The sequence below is a fragment of the Anser cygnoides genome, chromosome 6 (genome assembly GCF_040182565.1).
Source record: "Anser cygnoides isolate HZ-2024a breed goose chromosome 6, Taihu_goose_T2T_genome, whole genome shotgun sequence".
Lineage (NCBI taxonomy): Eukaryota > Metazoa > Chordata > Aves > Anseriformes > Anatidae > Anser > Anser cygnoides.
The window spans coordinates 26,776,812-26,799,778 of NC_089878.1; the positions used below are offsets into that span (position 1 = coordinate 26,776,812).

Genomic DNA, 22,967 nt, shown 5'->3' on the forward strand with positions numbered 1-22,967 from the left:
TTAAGGCTCATCTTAAAGCACTGGCAGTTCCAAACATAAGACGTGAGGGATGATCTCTGCTGGTGTGTTCGGTGTAAAATACAGAGGTGTGAATTTGTGTGATTCCGTTTTATTTGGAATGGACTGAACATATCTAGAGAGTTGGGAGTGATTGATAGATTCAAGCCACCTGACTGCCTGGGCATTCAATATCCAGTGGCTTTTAAATTCTGCTTCCTGTCTGCTAAACTAATACTCTTCCTCACTTGTCAGAATTGTCAGAATTCTGGTATTGTGGTATAAGATAAAGGGTTAAAAGTTTGTGGTGGTTTTTGAAGGCTATCCTGAAGCAGTTGAAATTATAAATTCAGATAGAAAATTTAAAATGCTTCTAATCTTGGTCACTGATTTCTAAAATAATACTTTCCTTTACAGATTAAAATAAAAAATAAAGCCCTTTTTATGTTTTCACAAATTAACTTGGGATTAGTATTTTCAGAGGTTTGTTTTTCTTTGATGTGCGGGCGTTACTGATCTTAACAAAAGATGTTACTGTCAACATATTTAATTTTTCTAGTCTAAAGTAGGTGCATGTTATTTCAATCCTGCCCCATAAAAGCAAAATTCACAATGCTTAAATACTTGCATGTCTATTTATACTTGCCAAAGCACAAACCCTAAGGTCTCATGACAAACTCCTGCTCTTTAGATGAAATTAATTCAGCCTAGTTTGTACAAAGAAATTTGATGTCATACCCAATATGACTTAGAGATGTTTGTACTAGGAAATTCATTATTGGAAGTCTGCAGAGGCTTATTTTGCTGAAATGTGAACACTGAGTTGCATTTTCTCCTGTTTTTTGACTCACTGCTTCAGACAGTCTGCACAGACTTTGCAAACCATCTGTAGCTGTTATTTAGGCACTGTTAAAATATATAAATATCACTTACAGCAAGCCTATGGTAAAAACACACTTTGCAAGTTCAGGTGCTCCAACTAGAGAATCATAGCTGCTGTGTAATCCCAAATGTATGCCTAACCAAAAAAAAAAAAGCCATTGGGGGATGATGCAGAAAGTGGAGGGCGTTCCAGTCAGCTGAATACAAGGTTGCTTTAAGATATCAGTTTGCTTTCGAGTTAAAGGTCTCTTGAGGTAAAATACAACAGCCTCTCTCGCTGGATAAAAACAAAAAATACTGAGTGCTGGGCTTCTCTGCTAGATGGCATTCTTGATACAAGTACAAGATGGAAGAAGAGGAGAGGTACTGGATACAGAGCTACTACTGAATTTCCAGAAAACATTGCTGGGAAAATTTCAAGCTTGTCCTCCTTTTTTTCCTTTGGTGTCCAGTAGATTTTTATTATTTTTTAAAATAAAATAATAAACGGGGGTGGGTGGGTGGGAAATAGCATTAAATGGAAGTGCTGGTGGTGTGCTGATGACATGGAGTCCCTTTCATTCTACAATAAGTATCTATTGCATGTTTGTGATCGTGGGGAATAGTGTGCATGGCTTAGGTGCTGTTTTAGTCCTCTGTTCCTGTGTATAAAGTACTTTCAGGAAAACTACTGTACTGACTATTAAATGTTTCCTTATTCAGCTTTTCTGTGCAATTTAAACTGTTCTAGAAATGTTTTTCCTCTGTTTAGAATACTGCCTTTCTACAGCAACAGAGCTGAATTGGAGAAATGCTCGTATTTAGCTGAATAAAAGTAGTTGGAACTAATATTTACAGATGCATTTGTAAACACTATTTACTTTCTCATTGTTCATAGCATGGGAAAGTGTTGTTTCAGTAGAACAAAGACTACAGTATACAGGACAGAATACTGTCAATATAGCAAGGATCAAGTTCACTTGAGAAGGTAATGTTCTTAAATCCTCATGCTGACATAATGATGTTAGTTACAGCGTGCCGCTATTTTACTATATGTGCTTACTGGGGTTGCCTTGCCAGACAGCAAGAGTAGTTGCTTCAACTGTTCTGAAGTTAGAAAGCTAAACCAGCAGAAAAGGCCTTTCTTGCATCTGCAAGAAAATGGCTGTTGAAAGTAAGGCATCATGGGTTAGTTTACTTAGCAAGGATTAGAAATTAACAATACTGTCAAAGCCCTACCACAAGTAAATTATGCACTCTGAAGATAACTGCTTTGTTTTTTCAAAAGCACTATCATATCAAAGGATATATGGAAATCCGCTCTAGGAATATAGATGCACACGAATGTGGGGCAGACATAAACATTCAAGAGTCAGTGTGATCCAGTTTCCTGGTGACATATGACTGCAGATCAGGCCATAGCTTGCCAGATTTTGAAGAAATAAATCGCTGATAGAAAGATGTAAATACATATATATATCATTGATGTTAAAAATCATATGACTTAGTTTTTCTTGGTTCTAAGTTTAAAACTGATACTTGTTTGCATATTGAACTGTCACTGGAATCCTATTACATGAATTCTTAAGAATAAAAGTACTGTACAATATACTGACACCTGCCCATTGCAGTTGTATAATTTGGAAAAATTTCTGAACAGAATAGTGTCTGTATATGGTTGTTCAAACCTGTGCTTCATGATGAAAACAGGCTAGGTAAACATTCTTTTTTCCAGCCCATTTACCTATTCTTGACATAAACTAGAGTCAATGAACAGTATTGGCCACATTAGAAAGAAGGGTAGAGGTCTCAGAGAAATTCCTACAGCTTGAGTCTGTGCTTATCTTCAGACCACCCACAATATGCTCTAATCTCATGCCCAAATAAATGAGGAGGGGAGCATACACAGTTAAGATGAAAACATTTGAAACTAACTTTCATTAGTCATCTTGTACAGAGAACGCTGCTTTTCCATCCATGGTCTTTTCTTCCACCCTTTTATATATAAATGACAGCTTGTTCAATTTCAGTATTTCATGTCTCTGTATTGGATTCTCTTATTAGCTCTGGGTTTCAGAGGACTATTTTGGACTATGCCGAGATAGTCAGTGGAAGAACCAAGACCATGTTTTATAATGGCTTCACTAATTTAGGGAGCATAGATAATTCAGAGTTCTGGATTTAACACTTGCATGAATCACGAAGACTTCAGAAAGTGAAATGTGCACTGTGTGGTCTGAGGCCAGTACCTAGATGTTATTCCCCATTCTAAGTAAATAATGCAAAGAAAGAATGCTAATGTTTGTCTACTGCACCTGTTGTAATAATAACAAAGTAAAATGTTTGTATACTGATTTATGAGGCTACATTTAAAATCAGAATGTATGTAAACTCTGTGTGTGTTGAAGAACTTTAGATCTGTGCTTCATTTATATGACTGTACTTGGTTCTCTCACATCTTCCCTGGAGAGTCTTGTGGAGTTGATATTCTAGTAATTTTGTGGTAGCATTCTCGCAATCTACCATATGCCTGCTGTCATTTAGGTGTATTTTAAAGCAGAGAAACAACGGCTGAAGGAGGGAGAAACCCAAACAGGTAGGGTTCTATTTTGATCCAGAATTTGATTAAATTGTGACTGAGGGAACTTAATGGAATTTCGCTCCCCATCCTCACCCTACCTCATCCCCCCCACCTCCCAAAAAACAAACAAAAACCAGCTATTATGATTGGCTGAATATATTTTGGTAAGGCTGCAAGAATTTGAGAAGGATGCAAGGTGAAACATTAGCTTTTCTAGATAAGAAGTTTCTCTGCTTCAACATTACGCAGTTGTGATATTTGTGCTTGTTAATCTCTTTAAACAGGGTGAAAAGCTATAGATGAGCTCTCTTATAATTTGTACCTTAATATTACGATATTGTACTAGTTAGCTTTCTTATACTGCATTTCCAAGATAAGAGATACTAAAAATCTTAAATGCCTACTTTTAGGCGTTCATGTTAATGTATGTGTGGTATCTTGCGTCTTTTGTGTCACAGCACTGTGTCCTCATTAGTGCCCGATTAACTGGCTCTTCTTTTTGCTTCTAATACAGAATCCTTATTGTTTTCTCAAGTCTACAGGTTCCTTGAAAACTTTCCTCCAAGTGTTCCTTTACCTTTCTTTTAACTCACCATCTCATATCTACCTACCTGTTTTTAAAGTTACAAACTTTAGGCTGAAGACTTTTCTCCCCTCTGGCAAGGATGAAGGTTGAAAGCTAAAGAATTTTTTTAAAAATACAACTTTGACGTATTCAGCTTTAACATCGATTATTGTAATATAAATAAGCAGAACGATTACTAGGTCAAATAAAATGACATAGTATAGAAACACGAATGATGCATTAGAATTGAAATGCCCAGTTTCTCTTACCTGTGGAAGTAAACTTTCTGGAGAAGGGGCTGTAGCTTAGTGTGCAGTGAAATCCTCACAGGGACTGAGGCTTCTAGAGGCTGTTGTGTAAAAACTAAATAGGACCTGATTTAGTCCCAGTGGTGAAACATGGGAACCTCAAAACTATTTGTCCCATTACCTGAGCAATGCTCTGTTGATACCCAGAACTGGAGGTTGTCAGATGTAGGCGGATCAGGTAGGGGCCTGCTTCTGACACCTACCTCCTCAGTTGTTTTCTGTCACGGGGAATTACTTTTAAATTGTCGAGAGCCGTCCTTCTCCTTCCACTTTATTTTACAGTTGCAATTTTTTTTTTGAAAGTTTTTTTTCCTAATGGTTTGGAAAGACCTCCAAAAGGTGGCTTTGTGCACAGAGCAGGACCCATCCCACCTCACAGCATCCTTTCTCTGTCCATCCCCAGCCCAGTGGCCGACCAGAGCGTTCCTGAGCCCTGTGCCCCTCCAGCAGTGGCGGTGCTGTGGGACAGCCCCAAAATGGCACACTGCTCCCCAAGGAAGGGGTTATTTATAAAAAACAGCTCCTGTCAGGGAGGGAATCGTGAGGGCAACCTGTAGCCCAGCACCTGACAGGCCCACGCCACGTCGGTGAACTACGTGCGCCTACTTTTTTCGGTGAAAACCCTTTATGCGTGTGTTTAGGACAAGGGAAGAGGCCGTGAGGCAGCGCCTCGTCAGGGTGGGGGGGGGAGCGGCTGAGGCAGCGCCTCGCCCTCCCGCGGCACCGAAAGGGTTAAACCTCCTCCCTCCTCCCGCGTTCATTGGCGGGCCGGCCGGCGGCGGCGCCCAATGGAGGCGTGCGGCGGCGGGGGGCGCGCCAATGGGGGCCGGCGGGGGGCGGGGCGGGGGCCGGCGCGGCCGGCGCCCGGTTGAATGGGGAGTACAAAGGGGCGCGGGGCGGGCGGGCCGGGCTGTGCCGCGCCGCGCCGCGCCGGGCCGTGCCCGTCCCTACCCCGCTCCCCGTCCTGGTCCCGGTCCCCATCGCGGTCCCGGCCGTGCCGCTGCGGGCGGGCGCGCCGAGCCCTCCCCTCCCTGCTTTTTTTTATTTTTTTTTCCCCTTTTTCTCCTTTTTTTTTTTTCTTTTTTTTTTTTTTTTCCCCAGCTTTGCCTGCTGTATGTGCATGAGCATTGCGGCTGCCGCCCGCCCTGCCGTGCCGCCGGGGCTGCTCCGGCCTCGCCTCGCCTCCCAGCGGCGGAGCAGCGCCGCCGCCAGCGCCAGCAGCAGCAGCAGCAGCAGCAGCACCACCCGCCGCGGGCAGGCTCCCCCCGGGCAGGGGATGCTCCCGCCGCCCGCCGCGGCCCCGGGAGCCCGAGCCTGAGCCTGAGCCTCGCCGCCTTCTCCGCGGGGCGGCCGCTGCCGCCGCCCGCCCGCCTGCCCCGTGCCCGGCCCCCAGCGGCGGGTGCCCGGGGCCGGCGCGGCGCGGCGAGCTGCCATGCGGCTCCCCCGCCGAGCACCGAGCCCCCTGCGGCCGCCCCGCAGCGGCTGAGGGCGCCCTGCCCTGAGGAGGGGCCCCCCGGGTCCCCTCCGTCGCCCCCCGGCCCCCCTCCGCCGCCCCCCGGGTGTGGAAGCAGCGGGGCCGCCGATGGAGCCGGCGCTGCCCTGACGTCCCCCCTCGGGATGCCCCGGCTCTAGGGGACGCTGCGGAGACTTTGGGGTTTTTGTTGTTTTCTTTTTTTTTTTTTTTTTTTTTTCCCCCTCTTTCCACGTCGACTTCCCCATCTTTTTCTTTCCTTTGTTGTGTTCTGGGGTTTTGTCCCCCTCTGGTCATCCCTTTTGGTGTGGGGGAGCCCCCTGCCCGCTGCCCCTTCCCACAGGGCATGTCCCGGTCCAACAGCGTCAGCCCCCCGGGCTTCGGTGGCCCCGCGCCCTGGGCGGGCACTGAGCAGCACCGCTCGGCCTGGGGCGAAGCGGAGGCCAGGGCCAATGGCTACTCCTACCCGCCGCCTCCGAACCGGTCCTCGGGCAAGAAGGCCTCCCGCATGGCGAGCAGGTGGCGGAGCGAGGAAGACTACGAGCCTCAGGCGAGCCGGAGCCGCGGGGAGAGTGGCTGCAGGATGATGAGCTTTAGGTCCAAATCCGCCTGGCAGGAACACGGTGACGAAAGCCGACGTCACCGGTCCCGCCACCCGCCCGGCGGTGATTCCCCCGCTGCCCCCAATAATGCCAGCCCCCGGCAGCTGGGGGAGCAGGGGGAGGTACGGCCCCGGTCCGTGGAGCTGGGGCTGGAGGAGAGACGCATCAAGGCCAAGATCGAGGAGCTGGAGGAGGAGGACGGGGACGAGGGGGGCTCCGAGGCGGCCTTCTCCATGGGCAGCTGTTGCAGCAGCCTGCTGCAGATCTTCAGGTCCAAGAAGTTCCAGTCGGAGAAACTGGAGCGCCTCTATCAGCGCTACTTCTTCCGACTCAACCAGAGCAGCCTCACCATGCTCATGGCCGTGCTGGTGCTGGTCTGCGTGGTCATGCTGATCTTCCATGCTGTGCACGGCCGCTATGAGGTATCCTACGTCGTGGTGCTCTCTCTGGCCATCCTGCTGATGGTGGTGCTGTGCATGGTGTGCAACCGCAACGACTTCCACCAGGACCACATGTGGTTGGCATGCTACTCTGTCATCCTGGTCATCCTGGCTGTGCAAGTGGTAGGGGTTCTGCTGGTGTGGCCCAGGAGCGCCTCGGAGGGCATCTGGTGGACCGTCTTCTTCATCTACAGCATCTACACGCTACTGCCAGTGCGGATGAGGGCCGCGGTCATCAGCGGGGTGGTGCTCTCCGCCATCCACCTGGCCGTCTCCCTCAAGATCAACGCAGAGGATAAGTTCCTCCTAAAGCAGGTAGGCGAGCCCTCAGCCTGTTCATTCGTGTGCGCGCTTGGCAGCCCCGAACTGCCCTGGAAGAGCGAGGACAGTGGGTTTGGCTCTGTCCCCAGCCCCGAGTGACCTGCTGGGATGTTGTGCTGTCTGGCGGTACCCTCTGCCCTTTTTTTTAATAGCTGTGTGTTTCCTCGGTGCTGATGTCACTAAGGCTCTGAACATTTAGGAAACCTGTCCGAGGGTTTTCCAATGCCCGCTGTTGCGGCGCACGGCCGGCCAGCCCCTGGTGCCCTTCAGCTGTGTTTAGTGTCAACAGCTCTGTGCCACATGCACCTGTGGCACGGTGTCCCGCGGGCTGCCGGGTCACCAGGAAACAAACATGTGGAAAGTCTCGTGATTTCTGTCGGGTAGAGGCTATCCTCGTGTGTAACTCCAGGGGCTAAATGCACGTCAGCGCAGGGCTTGCTGAGGCATCGGGGAGCGTGCTCCAAGGAAACGTTGAATAAGCTTTTGGTTTACCAGGAAGGTGTTTGCTCTGAGATGTGCTGGAAATGTCGACGGTGAGGAAGCCCAGAGTTCACGTGCAGCTAGCAAAAAGTAAAGATGTACAAAAGCAGATGATTATTTAGCTGTGATATCGTATTTAACTGGAGCAGCTCAGTTCACAGGGACAATAAGACTACTGCTGAATGCATTACGGTGCAATTTTTAATTACCGTATCTGTATAAACAACAGCAATACAAGGTGCCACTCTTCTTTACAAAGCAAAGCAAGTGGCTGTGGGGGTCATACGCTACCAGCTCCGTAGGCACCGTGGGTGATCCCAGAACCAGCAACTGAAAACGTAGCACTGTGATAATCACCAGCCCTCTAAGGAGCAGGGGTCTGAGCAAGCAGGAACCTGTCGCAGCCAGCCTGGATGCTCGTGTATTTGTTAACACCAGGAGTTCGGTAGCCTACCGACCTGTCGCATCACACAAAATTCAGCCTCGTGCTTGCAGCGCCTGCCTCTAGCCTGACCGTGAAGTTGCTTTGAGTTCCACCGACTGCAGTATCAGGAAAAGTTCTAGGGCTTATTTCCCCCCTATCAATAAAACTCCAGTATGCTCAGGCTGTCACTACTTCGCTGTACAAAATATCCCTTGAAATTATTACTGCATTCCCCCCCGCTTGCTCCCTATTCTCTTCTCCCCCCGTCCCTGCCCAGTTAAGCCTGCTCGGACAGTTTCTGGCTTTGTTCTTAGCTTGTTACAGATATTTTTATAAACTGCACATGGCATATTTTTCTTATGCTTGATATAAATGGCTTTTTGTGCATTTCCAGCAGAGCATACGCTGTAAACGGGACTGTTACTGTTTTTCTGCTTGACTTGGAAAAGTTTGCTAATGCCAGAAATTGCTCACCATCACTCTGGTCCCACAAAGCCTTGTGCATGCTCTTCCCTGCATACACTGAGACTTGTCCTCTTGAATTCAGTATATTCAGAGACCGTGTTCTTACACAGGAAGGCAAAATCATGATGAAGGCCAAAAGACTTAATCTGTTACAAGTTGATTTTTGAGGGCAGTGATGAGCACATAACGTATTTTCACTGTGGAAAGTATTGGTAACTGTATCTTAATGGGAAGGAGCCTCGTTTGATCGATTCCCTCAGTGGAGAATTTGGGATGTTTACAGCTCAGGATCGCTAGACTAGCTCCCTCCTCCCAGCACAGCAGGTTTATTTGTAAGAGGCGGAGCACGTGAATAAATGTGAACTTGTTGAAGGTAAAAGCACGGGCAGGAGGGGATGGTGCAGTGTTCACAAATCTGCGTGCCACAGTTGTGTTCCCTTTTGTGCCAGAACTGGGCTTTACTGCAGCTTCAGGAAAGTGTTTAGTTGATGAGGAATATCTTAGGAGTCCTCTTACTTTGTTTTCAAAGACAACATCTCTCTCCATGTTGCACTTCTTTCTACTTACCCCAAGTGCCGGTCTCTATCTTACTGTGGTCTCCACTGGCACAGCTCTGCTGAATCCAGCGGGGCTGCACAAGGCCAAGAATCAAGATTCCTTGCACATTTGCGTATGAACGTGAGCTGCTATCTCTGGCTGATAGAAAAATCTGTTCCTACAGAGCACATTGCCTCACAGCTACGAGCAGGCCTTTCTCACTGGGGCTGCGTTTGTTGCCATGGAAATGTGGCGCGTTCAGCTCTGCCCCACTGAAGCACATAAGCCCTATTTTTCCCTTCAGACTCGGTGAAGGTGAAGGTGGATGAAAGCCGGATAAAATCGAGAGGAGAGGGTTAAGTTGTCTTCAGTGGCTGCACTCCGACAGTCACATCAGCCCGGGTTTTGTGGAGCAGAAGTGGATACGAATGCATCTGTGACTGCGTGACCAGATGGTTCTTTATCATAGCATTCGCAGGAGAAAGGCTATTTGGGATGTGCGTCCCCCAACCTCTTCTTGTCATGGCATTTTTAACCATAGTACTTCAGCAAGTTATTCTTTGTGAGGGCTTGTTTTCCTTTAATCTTCTCCCAGGTGCTTCCAAGCAAGGAAAAATCAGACACACTATAATTCAAATCTCAAGCAGGGTGACTCTTGCATAGACTTCTGCACGCTTTTATGAGGCTCAGGGACCCTGTTAAAAGCCTTGCTGCTTCTCTTGAGAAAGAGGGTGAAATTCTCGGTTGTCGGTCCCTTTTGGGAGAAGGGCAACTTGCTGGATTCCCTCTCTGAGGATGCACGATTTTATTTGACTGAATGGCCTTGCTCCTAGCACTCCTGGACTTCTCTGTCACCAGGTGTTGTGGTCTGCGGTGATGCTAGTCAGGCTGGTGTCTTTAAAGGCAGAGCCCTCCTCATCCGTTGCTTCAGGAAAGGATTAAGGCACACCGCTGTTTCTGAATTGGTAAAGTGGCAGGAATAAAGGTAGCTGTGATTGTTCCCTCTCAGCTGAGCTGCTTTTTAACAATTCTGGGGTCAACAGACTTAGAAAGGCAGCTCTGGCTTCTGCCTGTTGACTGGAGGAGTCTGGGGCCTGCCTTTCAAATGAGCAGCCTGAGTACCCCTGGCAAAAGCAGCGGGTGTATGTGGTCCCTCCATGAGTCTGATCGGGTACAGGCGATGATCCTGACTTCATGAACTAATGTTGGACTGGAACAAAACACGACGATTAGTGTGAATTATTGCATTAGTTTCAAAAGTTATCCCCTGCTGAGTGAGGGGATAAGAAGAAATTGTTTGAGAACTTACCTCCAAAGACCGCTGCCGGAAGCAGAGCATACTGAATGTCTGACACTCCTCCAACTACGAATCTTGATCACTTACAGGTTTTTGTGTACCTGGGATCAATTAATTCCAGAAGGACTGGGTTTGGATTCACTGGGGAGGGGATGACTGCATTTGTCTTCAGGTTTGTGTCCTTGTGTTATTTTGGGAAAGATGGGGGTTACAAATGTGTTTCAGTGCACACTGGTCTGTCTTCCCCTCTCCGTATTTATGCTGTATCTTTTTAGACTTTTCCATGTGGTGGTTGTGATACGTTTCTGGGCTCTGAAAGTAGTCAACTCCAAGATTCATGTGAGAAGTAAATGCCAATAAAACTGTCAAATACTTACCTGAGAAGGAAACACACTATTTATCAATAAATTGTCTTGTATTCACAACAAAGTTGATAATGAGGTTTGTTCCGTGTTCCAGAAGAAACAGACCACCTAACTAACAGACAAACTCTGCACGGACACACGGGGGGAACTTGCAGCGTATGGGTTGCAGATGCTTCACTGCGGTCGTGTGAGTGGACCAGTTGCCCTCAGCGCAGCAGGTCTTGAGTAAGCCCTGGCATTTCTGTCAGGCTAGGGGCTAAGGGACAGGGAGTTTCACAACGGAGTTTGTTGGGCTCTGAATCAGAGTTGAAAAGGGATGGGGATGGTGTGTGGGAGGGATGGGGGACCAGGAGTAAAGGATAAGAATGTAATATACAAACATCAAACAAACCTGTGGACTGAGGTTAGATTTATTCCTGTTTTCCCATCCAAACCTGTTCTATTGTAACTTTTTGAGGTTCCTTGTTCAAGGATACAGTTAAGGCTTTGTAGTTTATTAACTCAGTGTGAGTGGGTGACTGTTAAGGTACCACAAAAACAGAAGACTGGGAAAGATGTATACAAGTTTTTTTGGGTGTGTGTTTTTTGGGTGGTTTTTTTTTTTTTGGTCTTGTGTCTGTAACCTCCCTGAAAGAGAAACTGAAAACCTCAGATCTCTTTCCTCCCCAAATACTGCTGCAAACCTTCTGCAAAGGCTTTCTAATAGCACAGTTGGCTGCAGCTGCCCCAGCACAGGGCTCTTGTTTTTGGCACTCCAATTCAAGGCTCCTGATGTTGAGCTCCTTGTTGCTCGGCCCCTTTCCATATGCCTCCATAATAACAACATCACATGAGTACTCCTCATCCTTCACTTCTGAGAACTGTGTATGTGTTGGCCTTTCTCCATGTCAGTCCATGTTAATGATACACGATTGATCCACAGCTGCACAGTGGCTCTCGAAACTGTGGTGTTTCAGTTTAACCATTTCTAGGAAGATGTTGGTATGAAAATGTGTCTTTTTCCTTTCCCTAGATAAACTGTCACTTCAGCAGAGCTAAAAACATCTTACTGTAATAGGGTATTGACTTGTGGATATCTTCTAGCATCTCGTAAAGATGCTTTTCAGATGCAATTCAAATGGCATTCGATGAGAAGCTAGTCACATAGCAGAAGTAGTACTGCATGTTCCAACTGAGCTGCAGCATGCGTAAGATATGTAGATAATGACTGATTTTGAGACTAACAGATTCTCAAGAAGCGTTACCAAGTCACTGTATTGCATTTTCATTGTCTTCTAGTGGCATTTATTCACAAAGGAGGAGAAATGTGCTACCTGAAATGCAGGTAGATCTGTTTGTCACTTTTTTATTTTTTTTAACAGTTGCATGCTGCCTCGTTCACTTTTGTTTGCCTGGAAAATAAATTTGAGTAATGCTTATTTAGGATGTGATCTTACTGTGTGCCTCGCAGCACTTAATGTTCTGTTCTGCATAAACACAGTAGAGCTGCTCGTGCAGGGAGGTGTGCTCCGGCAGCACTAACAACTGAAGGCTGACTGAGCCGTGCTTGGACTGAACTTGGTAAAAATTGACCATTTGAGGCCTTTAGGTCAGGAAAAAAATGGCAACCTGAAACATTCAGTAGCTGTTGCATTGATAATTGCCTTCCCTAGTGTAATTTGCTAACAGAGGTAATTAATTTAATCCCTGAGGTATTGTATATCAATTAGTCTTTATTAGGAATATTGTCGGTATCTCTTGGGAATGACTGTGTTGCTTGAGGTTTATAGAGGCATGTCTGCTTCTCTTATCTTCTAAATTACCCTGTGGTCCTGCCACCTCCTAATCTTCCTCCCATGTTTCACTTCCCTCCTTCCCACCACCCTGAATTTTTTTTTTTCATTTCACTGTAGCATTCCCCGACACCCATAACTGCTCACGTAACAGTGTTTACTGAGGGCTGTGCGCCTAATTTCTCTGCATTCCTGGTAGGTTCGTTGTCTCGGTAAACTGACCCATTCAACTCGTTTCTCTTGGCCCTGTGGTAGCAGTCGCAGTCCCACGGCTGGCCTGGAACTTGTGAGTTGAATACGAAACTCGGTGGGGGTGATTTGGGTGCCTTGCTGTGCCAGGTGTGCTAATGCTGGCAAAAGGCTTGTCCTGCTGAGCGTCTGATGGGCTGGAAAAGTCAGGGTGTGCTAGTTTTGTTTCCTTCTGGGGAGGCAAAGATGTTTCAGCAAAACGTCAGCAGATTTCATCGAGGTGCAGGAGGCAGAAGGACAGCTTTGGGTGCTGTAACCCCACAGCGTGGCTGTTGACTTGACCTCATGCGTCCTGGGCTGGGGGCTTTGGTTTGAGCCACACATGACCTTGTCCAAGTCAGGACCTCTTATTGATGTGGTCTTTTGTTACTAACTGCATTCAGGTGATTTATAAACCTGACCTGCAGTGGAAACAAAATGCTGATTATCCCCATCCTAAAGACTCACTGAGGCTGGTTGTGCCCTCTCAGAGCCGGCGGCAGCACTTCCCAAACATCCTTACGGTGCTGCTGAGCTCCGGGGTGGAAGAGGACTGGGACTCTGCCCAGCTGCAATGTGAACTTTGGGCACCAGACAGCTCTCCAAATATGCTTTCTCTCTCAATTTGGGTTTGATTAGCTAATCTTTCAGTCATGCACCACAGCTCCCTCGGAATCTTTTATGAAAATTGAAACAATTGCTAACTTTTTTGGCCGTTTCAGTAGTGGGAACAGTTACGGTCTTTTGGGAATAGCTGGGTTTGTTTTTACATTTTGGTAGTGGGTATTACTCTCATCCTCTCATCAAACCAAAAGACCTTTCCGTCTGTCCTGGCACAAGATACAATGAAAAAAATCTTCAGCAGCAGCTGAAACATCGAGAGGTGAAAATCAAAATTATTTTGACAGTAGCTTCCATGTGTGTGGTAAAGTGGTCTACCCTATAGAAGTTGGTTGCTTCTGAGTGAGAACCTGTGCTTTGAAAAGTTCCTGTCCTCCTCTTTTTTTTTGATTTTTTTTTTTTCCCCTGTGCAGGTGGGTGCGGTTCAGAGAAAATACCCGCTTTTGTTTGGGGAGGTGGAAGACAGGGCTCCAAGTTTTGCTACCCTTGGGCAAGGTTTATCTTACTGTCTGCTTTATACTGTAGGATTTACATGGCACCTTGCATGGGTAATATGTACCCAGAAAATGCAATGCAGACGGAGCTAGAGCGCAGCAGTCTCCCCCCAGCCTTATAGCTGCTCCGAGATTTCATGATGTGCTATATGGCTTTTTTTCATGGCCTGCAGTGGTAGGATAGTGACAACGTGTGTGTTTGTGAGGAATGCAAAAATTCACAGCTTCTGGGAAGTGGGTGGGGTTCCTGTATAGCTGCTGAGTGACTTTTTTTCATCTCCTGTGAGTCCTGGGTTTTGATGTGGGATGCACTCAGTGTTAGCTCCTTTACTCCTTCTGAAGTCTGGCCTAGCGATCCTAGCTTGTGATAGCTTGCATCCAGGGGATGCTCTTTCTTCTTTTTGTTTTTAAATTGATTATACTTTAAGAAAAAACTTTTTTGTCTTTACCCAAGATGTATCCTCCTCTTGCCAGGAGTTTAAATTGATTCATTATTATGGAGTCCTTAGGCTAGGTAAAAACCCAAGGGGAAATCTCATGTGAATGAAAAAACACAACCCCAAAGATATTAAAAAGAATAATCTACTTATGAGGGGGTGTGAGAAAGAGACAAGAATTTTAATATTTGTCTCCTGAACTCCAAGATGTTCTCACCTTATCGTAGAAAAGCTTGAGGTTTCAAGTACTTAATGAGATCACACACAAAATGGCTGTCAGGCCAAGACAAGAGGCAAAATGCTTTTTAGCACCTGCGACTGGACCACTCCCAAGAAAATCTGTACTTGATGTTTTATGATGTTGATGAGCTGCCAGCCTCGCTGCTGGCAGGTAGAGGAATGGCATTGCTGATCAAATCTGCAGCAGAACCTAGCATGGGTTGGTCTTGCTCTGATACTCGGAGCAGTGGACTGAGCACAATTTAAAGCTCTGCCTTTAGCTTCTGGTTTCAAGCTTGCGTTTGATGATGTGGGAAGCCCTTCTTTCTTCAAAAGCCTGGTGGTTAGACAAGTTTGAGAACTGTTTCTGCCAGACACATTCAGTTTTGCACTGCAAAGGTGATGCATTTACAAGTGAATTTAGAAGAATTCATGGGCAGCTTTGGCATCAATAACAGTATCACTCCTAGTGCCAGGCTTGGCTTGCTGATGAAGAGTAGGATTTTCCTTTCAATGTTAGCTGTAGAATGCTTCATTGTATCATCATGCTTTGTTCTGCAAATAAAATGTTTTTGTGCTTCTCTTTATATCCATCATAAGTGATTAATGCAATTGCGATGCATCTTTTGCTCTCTTCCCTAGACATCAAGAACACAAATCGCGTTTGTGTGTTTAAGATGTTATCTGGACTGTCTGTAGTAAATAGCATCAGGCAAATCCAGTGTGCACTGTATGGTCAAAGTTTTATGGCTTCTCCTGCTGCATAGCAGCAGAGATGACAGAAGAGAAGTGTGTTTCAAAGCATCCTCTGTCCTGCCCTGGTTTTCCCTCCGTCGTCTTTAGCCAGACTGATTCTTCTGCAGTTTGATGGCTTTTCAGGTGAAATGCTGAACTTTTGCATCTCTTCATGAAAAGTTTTACGCATCCATGGAACGCCCATAAAAGTTTTTACTGTGAATTGGGCGTTTATGGCACTGCAGTGCTTAGCTGCCATGCTCCCTCCTCCTGGGAAACTTTACTTCTGGGGAGCTGAGTTGAGTTGAGGATTAAAGCTGCACTACTGATTTAACATACACATTCCACTAGTATCAGAGTGCATCTTTGTAGACAGTAAACAAAGGACTGTGCTGATGCAACAGAGGAGGAATATAAATGCAGAAAGTTGCTCTTCCCCCCCTCCCAGACATTAGAAATTAATCTCTTAAAGCAGCAAATTACGCAAACTGTTTATTCCTTAAACGTGTTTGCAGCTTGTATAAGACATTCTGTCTCACTTCATAGTCGAAAGAAAAGGCTATGACATTGCTTGCAAGAATCTGTCATAAAACGTTTCTAATACAGACAGTTCCCTGGCTGTGTTCTCCCCTTCAGAAAAAGCCGTGGCTCCTTCCCTTTATTCCCTTCTCTAGACTAAATGTTACAAGCACTGATTTCTGTGTACCTCAGAAGCTGGAAACTGAATTCTTAGAGCTAGCACTGTGGTAAGGGACTACTCAAATCAGTATTTCTAAAAACAGTAGTTTGCCAGTCAGCCCACAGATGACAGAGCTGCTCAGACATGCTTGCTGAGTGATGAATTCTTTCCATTTGCTGGGAGGTACCCGACAGCAGCTTTGTCTGTGTTCTTGCTTAATGTATGGGGATTTATGCACAGAATTACAGCACAAATGGGTGGACCAAGGAATACATTATTAATGAAGATGTTTCCAACTGAATGGGATTTCTTTTTTTTCAGGCAGGTGGTTACTAGTAAGCTCACAGAGGAAAGGAAGCGATGCTGTGTGGTGCCTGCAAAGGAAGATGCTATGCATTGCCGTGGGAGACTGTGTAATTAAAATGTCATTCTAGCTCTTTAAAAGCTAACTGCAGTCTTTAAAACCGTTAAGCAGGAGGGAGGTTACTAGTGTGGGAACGGCTGTTCTGCAGTGAGCTCGCTGATGGCGAGGCCGGGAAGGACTGCCGACGTTGCTTAGTGCAGCTCGGTGACTGATTCTTCTCTTACGCTTACTGACTTCTGTTCAGATGGCATGGAAAATCATTTTAATGCAGAACGCACAGTATTTGCCAGCTGAAAAAGGAACCAGCAACAGTCTCTGAACTAAAGGTGAACCGAACCTCTGCTTCCCCCACCTTAGTAAGACAGGTTTATAACGCCCTGTGGTGGAACATATTGGGGGTATTTTCCTACTTTGGGTGGCATCGTCTGCCTGAAACATAACACAGATGGTCGTGTTAGTTTGTGAAGGGGCTCTGACATCATGCCCAGATTTCATACTGGGTAATTACGTTCTTGCCTTTGTAACTGTTGTTGAATATGGCATTTTTCTTTGCTCCATTTCTGTTCTCGACTCTTTAACAGTACATGAAAGCACCGTCATGTAGCTACTGCTCATATGTGGGGTTTACTACCGTATCTGAGAAATTTGCAAGGTTGTTGAAAAGCCAGAATAAAATGAGGGACTAGAGCTCAGGCTTGGGTCTTCTTAGTCATGTTAGTGTGCTGGAGCAAGTGCCATCCCACTGCTATGACAGATGCACTGACAGTTTTTGAAAGCTGCAGAACTGGAGATGATATGGTTGAAGGATGCCTCTGGAGGTCAGCTACACCATCCCAATCCACCAAGACAAGACTAAGTCAGCCTAAACTGTTTGTGGCAGGTACTAATCACATATTCATCCAAAAAACAACCGTCCTTTGTATCCGTGCTTTTTGGAGTCATGAAGATGCCGATATGCTTTTTTGGTTTTGTGCTTGTTTTAAGCAAACGAGCAAGCACAGCCCTGCATAGGATTTGATGAGCAGGTAGTAGAGATGCCCATGATCGTAGCTCTGTGGCTGCTTGTAGCTGAAACTGGCTCTTAGCTTCCTCGTTTCGCTTTCTTTAGTTCCCACCCCACCCCAAGCCTGCCGCTCTCTCTCTGTCACAAATAGTACATTTATATGACATCTGGCACATAAATGAGGTGGTCCTGAAAGTGCTGCAGTACCAGCAAAAAGCTTGATGCTCAGCTCCTCTCACAGGTGACTTCCCTTTCATCCTGTAGTCCTCCTCAGCTGGTGGAACAGGCATCCTTAGTTAACTACGTTCCTGACCTGTTAGCACTTCAGGGCTGCTCCAGGGGCTCTTAGGAGTGTGTGCTTTTTGCAGCCACAGTTGAAATGGCTGTGAACAAATACTTGAGGAAGTATTTCCTGAAAATGTTTTCATCTCTCATTGGATAAAGTTTGGAGACTGCAATTTTCCCTTCTAAACTAATGTGGATAATGATTATCTGGCTGTAGTCGTGACACTGAAGGTTTGTCCAAGTAGTGGTGCCCCGGAAAAGTAGCCATAGGTGGATTAGTTAAGCCACAAAAAAATACCACATAGAAACTGTTGTCCACTGCTGAAATCACCTTATTCAACTATTGTAGATGCAAATGGACCCAGTTAATTTAATTCACTTCCAGAGGGAATGCAAACTAAATAAAGTCACGCTCATTAAGAGGAGCGTTCACACAGGTTTAAATAATCTTCTTCAATTTATTTTGATGAACTTTTCTGAGCAGACAAATCTTTACCATAATTTCTCCAGGGTAAGACTGGAGCTTGTGTAAGACAGGAGTACTTAATAATATTGGCTTAGAAAATGGCATATATGAGCAACGCAGTTAGAAGAGTGTCTCCCTCTGTGCTTGCCCCTTGGTGTGGGATCCCAGGTTGACAAACTGTGAAGTGGCAGCCAGTGATGCTGTTCTGGGTCTCACTTTGGAGAAGCTCCCCTGGTTTCCATGAGCTCTTCCTCTGCTTAAGCCACTTACAGCCCTGCACGCACTGTTCACCCAGTGCCTTGCTGTAACGTGAGTGTATCTGCTGCATGTAAAACCTTAGGGGCTGACAGCCCCCCCGCCAAACCTCCTGCTGGGGATGGGTGGAGAAGTGTCGTGCTCCATTCAGGTGGGTGGCATGACAACTTTGGCTTGGTGGCCAGTGGGTTAGGATGGAGTGGGAGAAAGTGACAATGTCCTTTCAGTAGAGAGGAAAAAGCCTGAAAGGTGCCTTCTGCATGAGCAGGGGTCTTAGGTAGAGCTGCAGTTTCCTGGGCTGTGTTAAAGAGCTTTTGAATCTTAATGACCAGGCTACCTACTCCTCCCTCTGTTATTGCCTGTCCCTGCCAGATCTAATAGGCATCTCACCCCTGTTCTAACCATACCCTAAATCCTTATTGCCTTGTCTAGTTTGTATTTAGCACCAGAAGAAATGAATGGGAATCTAAATGTGTTCTGCCAGTCACCAAAAATACCTTTTTCCCTCTGGCTGCTTGGGAATTGCCTTAAACTCCCCTCAGGGCTTTTCTGTATGAAGGGACAGCTAGCGTAGAACAATAGTGACTGATTTACACTGATCAGTCTTCACCTTTCTGAAAGGCATCTGTCTTACGCCAGCCACCCTGCAGTGCACACCTTTCAGAGGGGTGCTGGTGGGAGATGTCTGCAGTGTCTCTAGTCTCTCCCCAGCCTGACTGCTCTGTAGGTCCTGGGGAAAAACAATAATAAAATAAATAAATAAGAAAGAAGAAATACTGTAAAAACTTAGTGGTGAGAGGTGCATTTTCCTCTTCTTCACCCATATGGCAAAGGATTACTGAGATTTGGGTCTTGCAGGGTTTTGGTTGCATGTCCTGTAGCAGCAGTACTTGCCAAAGAGACTATCAACCTCAGTAACTGAAACGTTTTTGCCCCCATCCTAGTTTCAGCCCAACTCAGCTGAAATTAGTTTAGTCCATTTATTTGGACTAAAATAGTCCGGGAGGTGCACATATGCACCTGAGCTGGCAGAAAGGCAGCTGGGCATCATGTAGTGAGAAAGTGATGTCAAGGAGCCAGGAGCAGACACAGATGCAGCTGAAGGAAGCTGAGAACAACTGGTTGAAAGCTTCCCCTCCAGTCTCTAATAAATTTCAATGGATAATTTTATGGAGAAAAAAAAAAAAGACACTGCCCCAATTCCCTCCATTTTGCTTTGGTAGGAATCGAGTGTGTGGTTGAGAGCATGACCCAACAAGCACTGTTTTGGAAGCCTCACCTACTGCATGGGATTAGAGTAGTGCCTGCTCCCTTGCATTTCATGTGAGGGCAATTAGTGCACGTGCATGGCAATTAGTGCTGCAAATGAAGTCGACACTGCTGTATTCTGCCTCTTTAATGGCTTGCTTTCCTCCTCTGCCAAAAGAGCAACCAGGCAGTCTCAAAGGAACCTGCTGCCTTCTGATATTTAATTTGCTTCAGGCTTACCTTGGCATCTGCCTCTTTCTTCTGCTGCCCAGCCTGGCCCACCTGCCTGTTCCTGCTACCAGCACTGGAGAGAAGCACTACACGTTTCTGGAAAATCAGGCTGTGACTTGCACACCATGCTGCAGTCCTCCAGCCCTGTCTCTCCCCGGCGTGTTTTGTCATTCTCCATTTCTGGCCTGTTCTCAGCACAATGCTGGGGTGGTTTCTGATGAGCTGCACTGGAAGTGGTGTCACTGAGCAGGCAGACATGCAGGTGGGAAGTTGCAGAACAATTTGCCTCTTTTTCATGTAGGTGTTGTGGTGATGAGGACCTTAAATTACATGTGGCATGCAGCATTCATTTGTGACATGTTACTATCTGAAGCGTACGTATCCTGCAGTATAGTTGGATCGTGTATAAACTCTATCTGTATGTCCATCCGTGTCTTAACCAGAACATTAAGTGCTCCAAAAGATTTTTAAAACAAGAGACTGGATGGGAAAAGGTCTGGCAAATAAACATGTGGATGAGTACCCACCAACTATAGGAAAAGCTGGGTGTTAAAATGCTAGAAGAGACCTCTCAAGCTGCTGACAGTGGGAGGAGGGCATGGGAGCACAGGTGGAGCACGTTAATTTGATCAGGATGTTTTGGTGTAGGCCTCCTTGTATGGCTTTCCTTATTGCAGCAGAGCACCTTGCAACATGGACCACCCATCTAGGTTTGTTTTCTGAATGCCTTACAAGCGATATCTGCACGGTAATTCCTAACATGTCTCTTAATAGGAAGCTGGTAGTTTATGAAACATTTTTTAGGTGGAAGTAGTTTTTTTTCACAGGGCAGGATTGCTCTTGGGCAGGAGTATGGAGTGATCAGCTTTGCTTTTGAGTGGATGCTGTAGGCAAGAAGAAAAAGGTTGGTGTTAGTCCCTCCAAAAGAAAAATTACCTCAGAGGACCCCTCCACTGAGGATGGCACACTGGACTAATGGTGCTTCCTTGGGAGCCTTTCTCTTCTGCTCCCCTGATGGTGGAGACAGCTCGAGTGTGTGCCAGTGTTTCTTTCTAAGTAGAACTTGCCTTCACAGGACAACAAGCAAGCTGGTGCTTTCTAGATAACGTGGGTCAAGTGCTGCTTTGCTGAGGAAATGGGGAGGATTTTACTTAGCTAGTAGCAATACACAAGTTATTTTCTAACCCTCTTGTGCTGAGAACTTACACTGTTTTTCTGCTATTTCTTTAACATAAGTGAGAATCAAGCCACGATTTTATGTCCTCAGGACCGGTGGCTCAGGTGATTAAAAGCGAGGAGCTCACAAGGGTGTGCAGGCCCCATCACTGTGGCTGCCATCAAGGCCAGCTCTAAAACTCCTGAAAAGCAGCTGCCAGAGGCACCCGGTGACTTTTAGGAGCAATGGGGACAGGCAGACAGAAACTGTATATAGACAGGACTGTATATCCCTGCTCTATGAAGTCGTGAACATATGGAGCAGACAGTTGTTTGGGAGGTCTTGGTGGGTGGAATATTAACCGCGGTGAAAACAATACCGGAGGAGCATGCATCCACCCTGGCACTTTGCATGCATGTCGTCATGGAATTTCCAAAGAGGGCCCTAAACAAAACTGCATTATAGGGGAACAATAACGCATTGTCAGCAGTGGCCGAGGATGCTGGCCTGGCACCTCTTTCCATAACTGTGCCCTAAACTGGTTCTTGTTCACAGTGTTTCTGGGGCTGTTGCATGCGCAGCTGTATGTTAGCTTCTGCCTTAAATGGTTTTATGAAACTGTGCTATAGAAAACAGTGTCTGGGCTTTGTTGGGCTATGCTGGCTTGGGGTCAGTGTCTGCATTTGGGATTGTTTAAAAATAGTTACTTTTCCTAAAACCATATTTTTTTTCAGATCACAATAACTTGTCCCAAAAGGAAAAGCATATGGATGCAAGAGATTCTGTTTGAACACCCGTGTTCATTAGTGTTTCCTTGCTTCGAGCTTGAGAGACTGTATTTTAGCTACCTTTCATGACTGTGTGCCTGATCCAAGGTTTGTGTTCTGGTTTGATCGAGGTTTGACCAGCCCCTTGAGCAGGCAGAACCCCCTCAAAGCTGGGGCGCTCAAGGAGCGTGGTGAGAACGGTGATCTGGTCCTCCTGGATGGGCATCTATCTTGATCATAGTGGGGACATTGTACCACGTGAGAGTGGGTTTTGGTACATGTCGAGTGTCTGATACTTGTCATGATGAACCCACAGGATAGGTGGTTTGAACCAGATACTTTTACAGCGCAAGGGAAATGCTTATGGTTTCCTGGGGTCCTTTCCAGCCCCAGTATCTGGGGAGGAGGATACAGTCTGAAGAACTGATCATCTTGAATTGGTTAACCTGTCAGTGTCCCCAGCTGCTCTTTCATATAGTGCCTAGGCACTCTACACGGGGTGCCTCAGGCATCTGGAAGCTGAGTTAGCTGTAGGCTCCCAAGTGGGTCTTCTGTAATTAGGCCTCTGAAATCACCCTAAACCACATTTTTGATTGACCAAGTGGTGCGAGTCAAGTTGTGCCTCACGTCACTTCTACAGAATAAATAACAGTCTTGTGGATTTCTGTATTTATTACTGTTTGGTCAAACTTTCAGAGGTAGCTGCTCTTGAATAGGCATAAGCTGCCTGACCAATCTCATGTACCCCAGCAGGCCAATTACTTATGTGATCAGCAGTGCAAATAGGTGTGGTAAAGCAGAAAGGATCCTCACAGAGCCTTTGGCTAGGCTCTGAACAGCACACTTGTGCTAGAAAGGAAAGATAGAGTATACTCAGAGGCTAGGTGTCTGTCAGGTTTTGTTAAAACACATAAATATTCCAAATGGGAGTACAGCTTTGAATTTGAATGCTTAGAGAGCAAAAGTGAACAAGCTCCTTGTAAAAATGCTTTGTGTGTTGGCCTGAAGAGGAAGGGCATGGTCTGTGTTGTGCAGATGAAAGGCAAGCACCGAGGGATGCTAACGGTTGGGTTCCAGCTTCTTTTTTGAATGGGTTACAGCTTCTTTGTTGAATTCTGTGCTCGCAGCCCTGCCTGTTTTCTTCACTTCTCTGCATGCCTTTTGCGCTATCCACGGCAAGAGAATGGTGTTGGCAGCGTGATGTTGAGAGAAGGTGGATCTGGGGAGTTAGTCTGCAGGACCTTGGGGAGGGTCGGACTGAAATGGACTGCGAAGGAGAGCCTGTGTGTGAGG

At 46.3% G+C, this 22,967-nt stretch overlaps 1 protein-coding gene across 2 annotated transcripts in view; it reads left to right on the forward strand.

Moving 5' to 3' along the window:
* The first annotated feature begins 5,214 nt into the window (after window positions 1-5,214).
* Window positions 5,215-22,967, forward strand: part of ADCY5 (adenylate cyclase 5) — a 217,085-nt gene continuing 199,332 nt past the window's right edge. Inside the window, exon 1 of one of the 2 annotated variants that reach the window (XM_013171234.3) lies at window positions 5,215-7,140. In XM_013171234.3, coding sequence (XP_013026688.3) covers window positions 6,130-7,140 — 1,011 coding nt within the window. In that variant the 5' untranslated portion in view covers window positions 5,215-6,129. Of the gene's footprint in view, window positions 7,141-19,033; window positions 20,014-22,967 lie in introns of those variants that run through there. The other variant, XM_013171235.3, reaches the window with a different exon arrangement.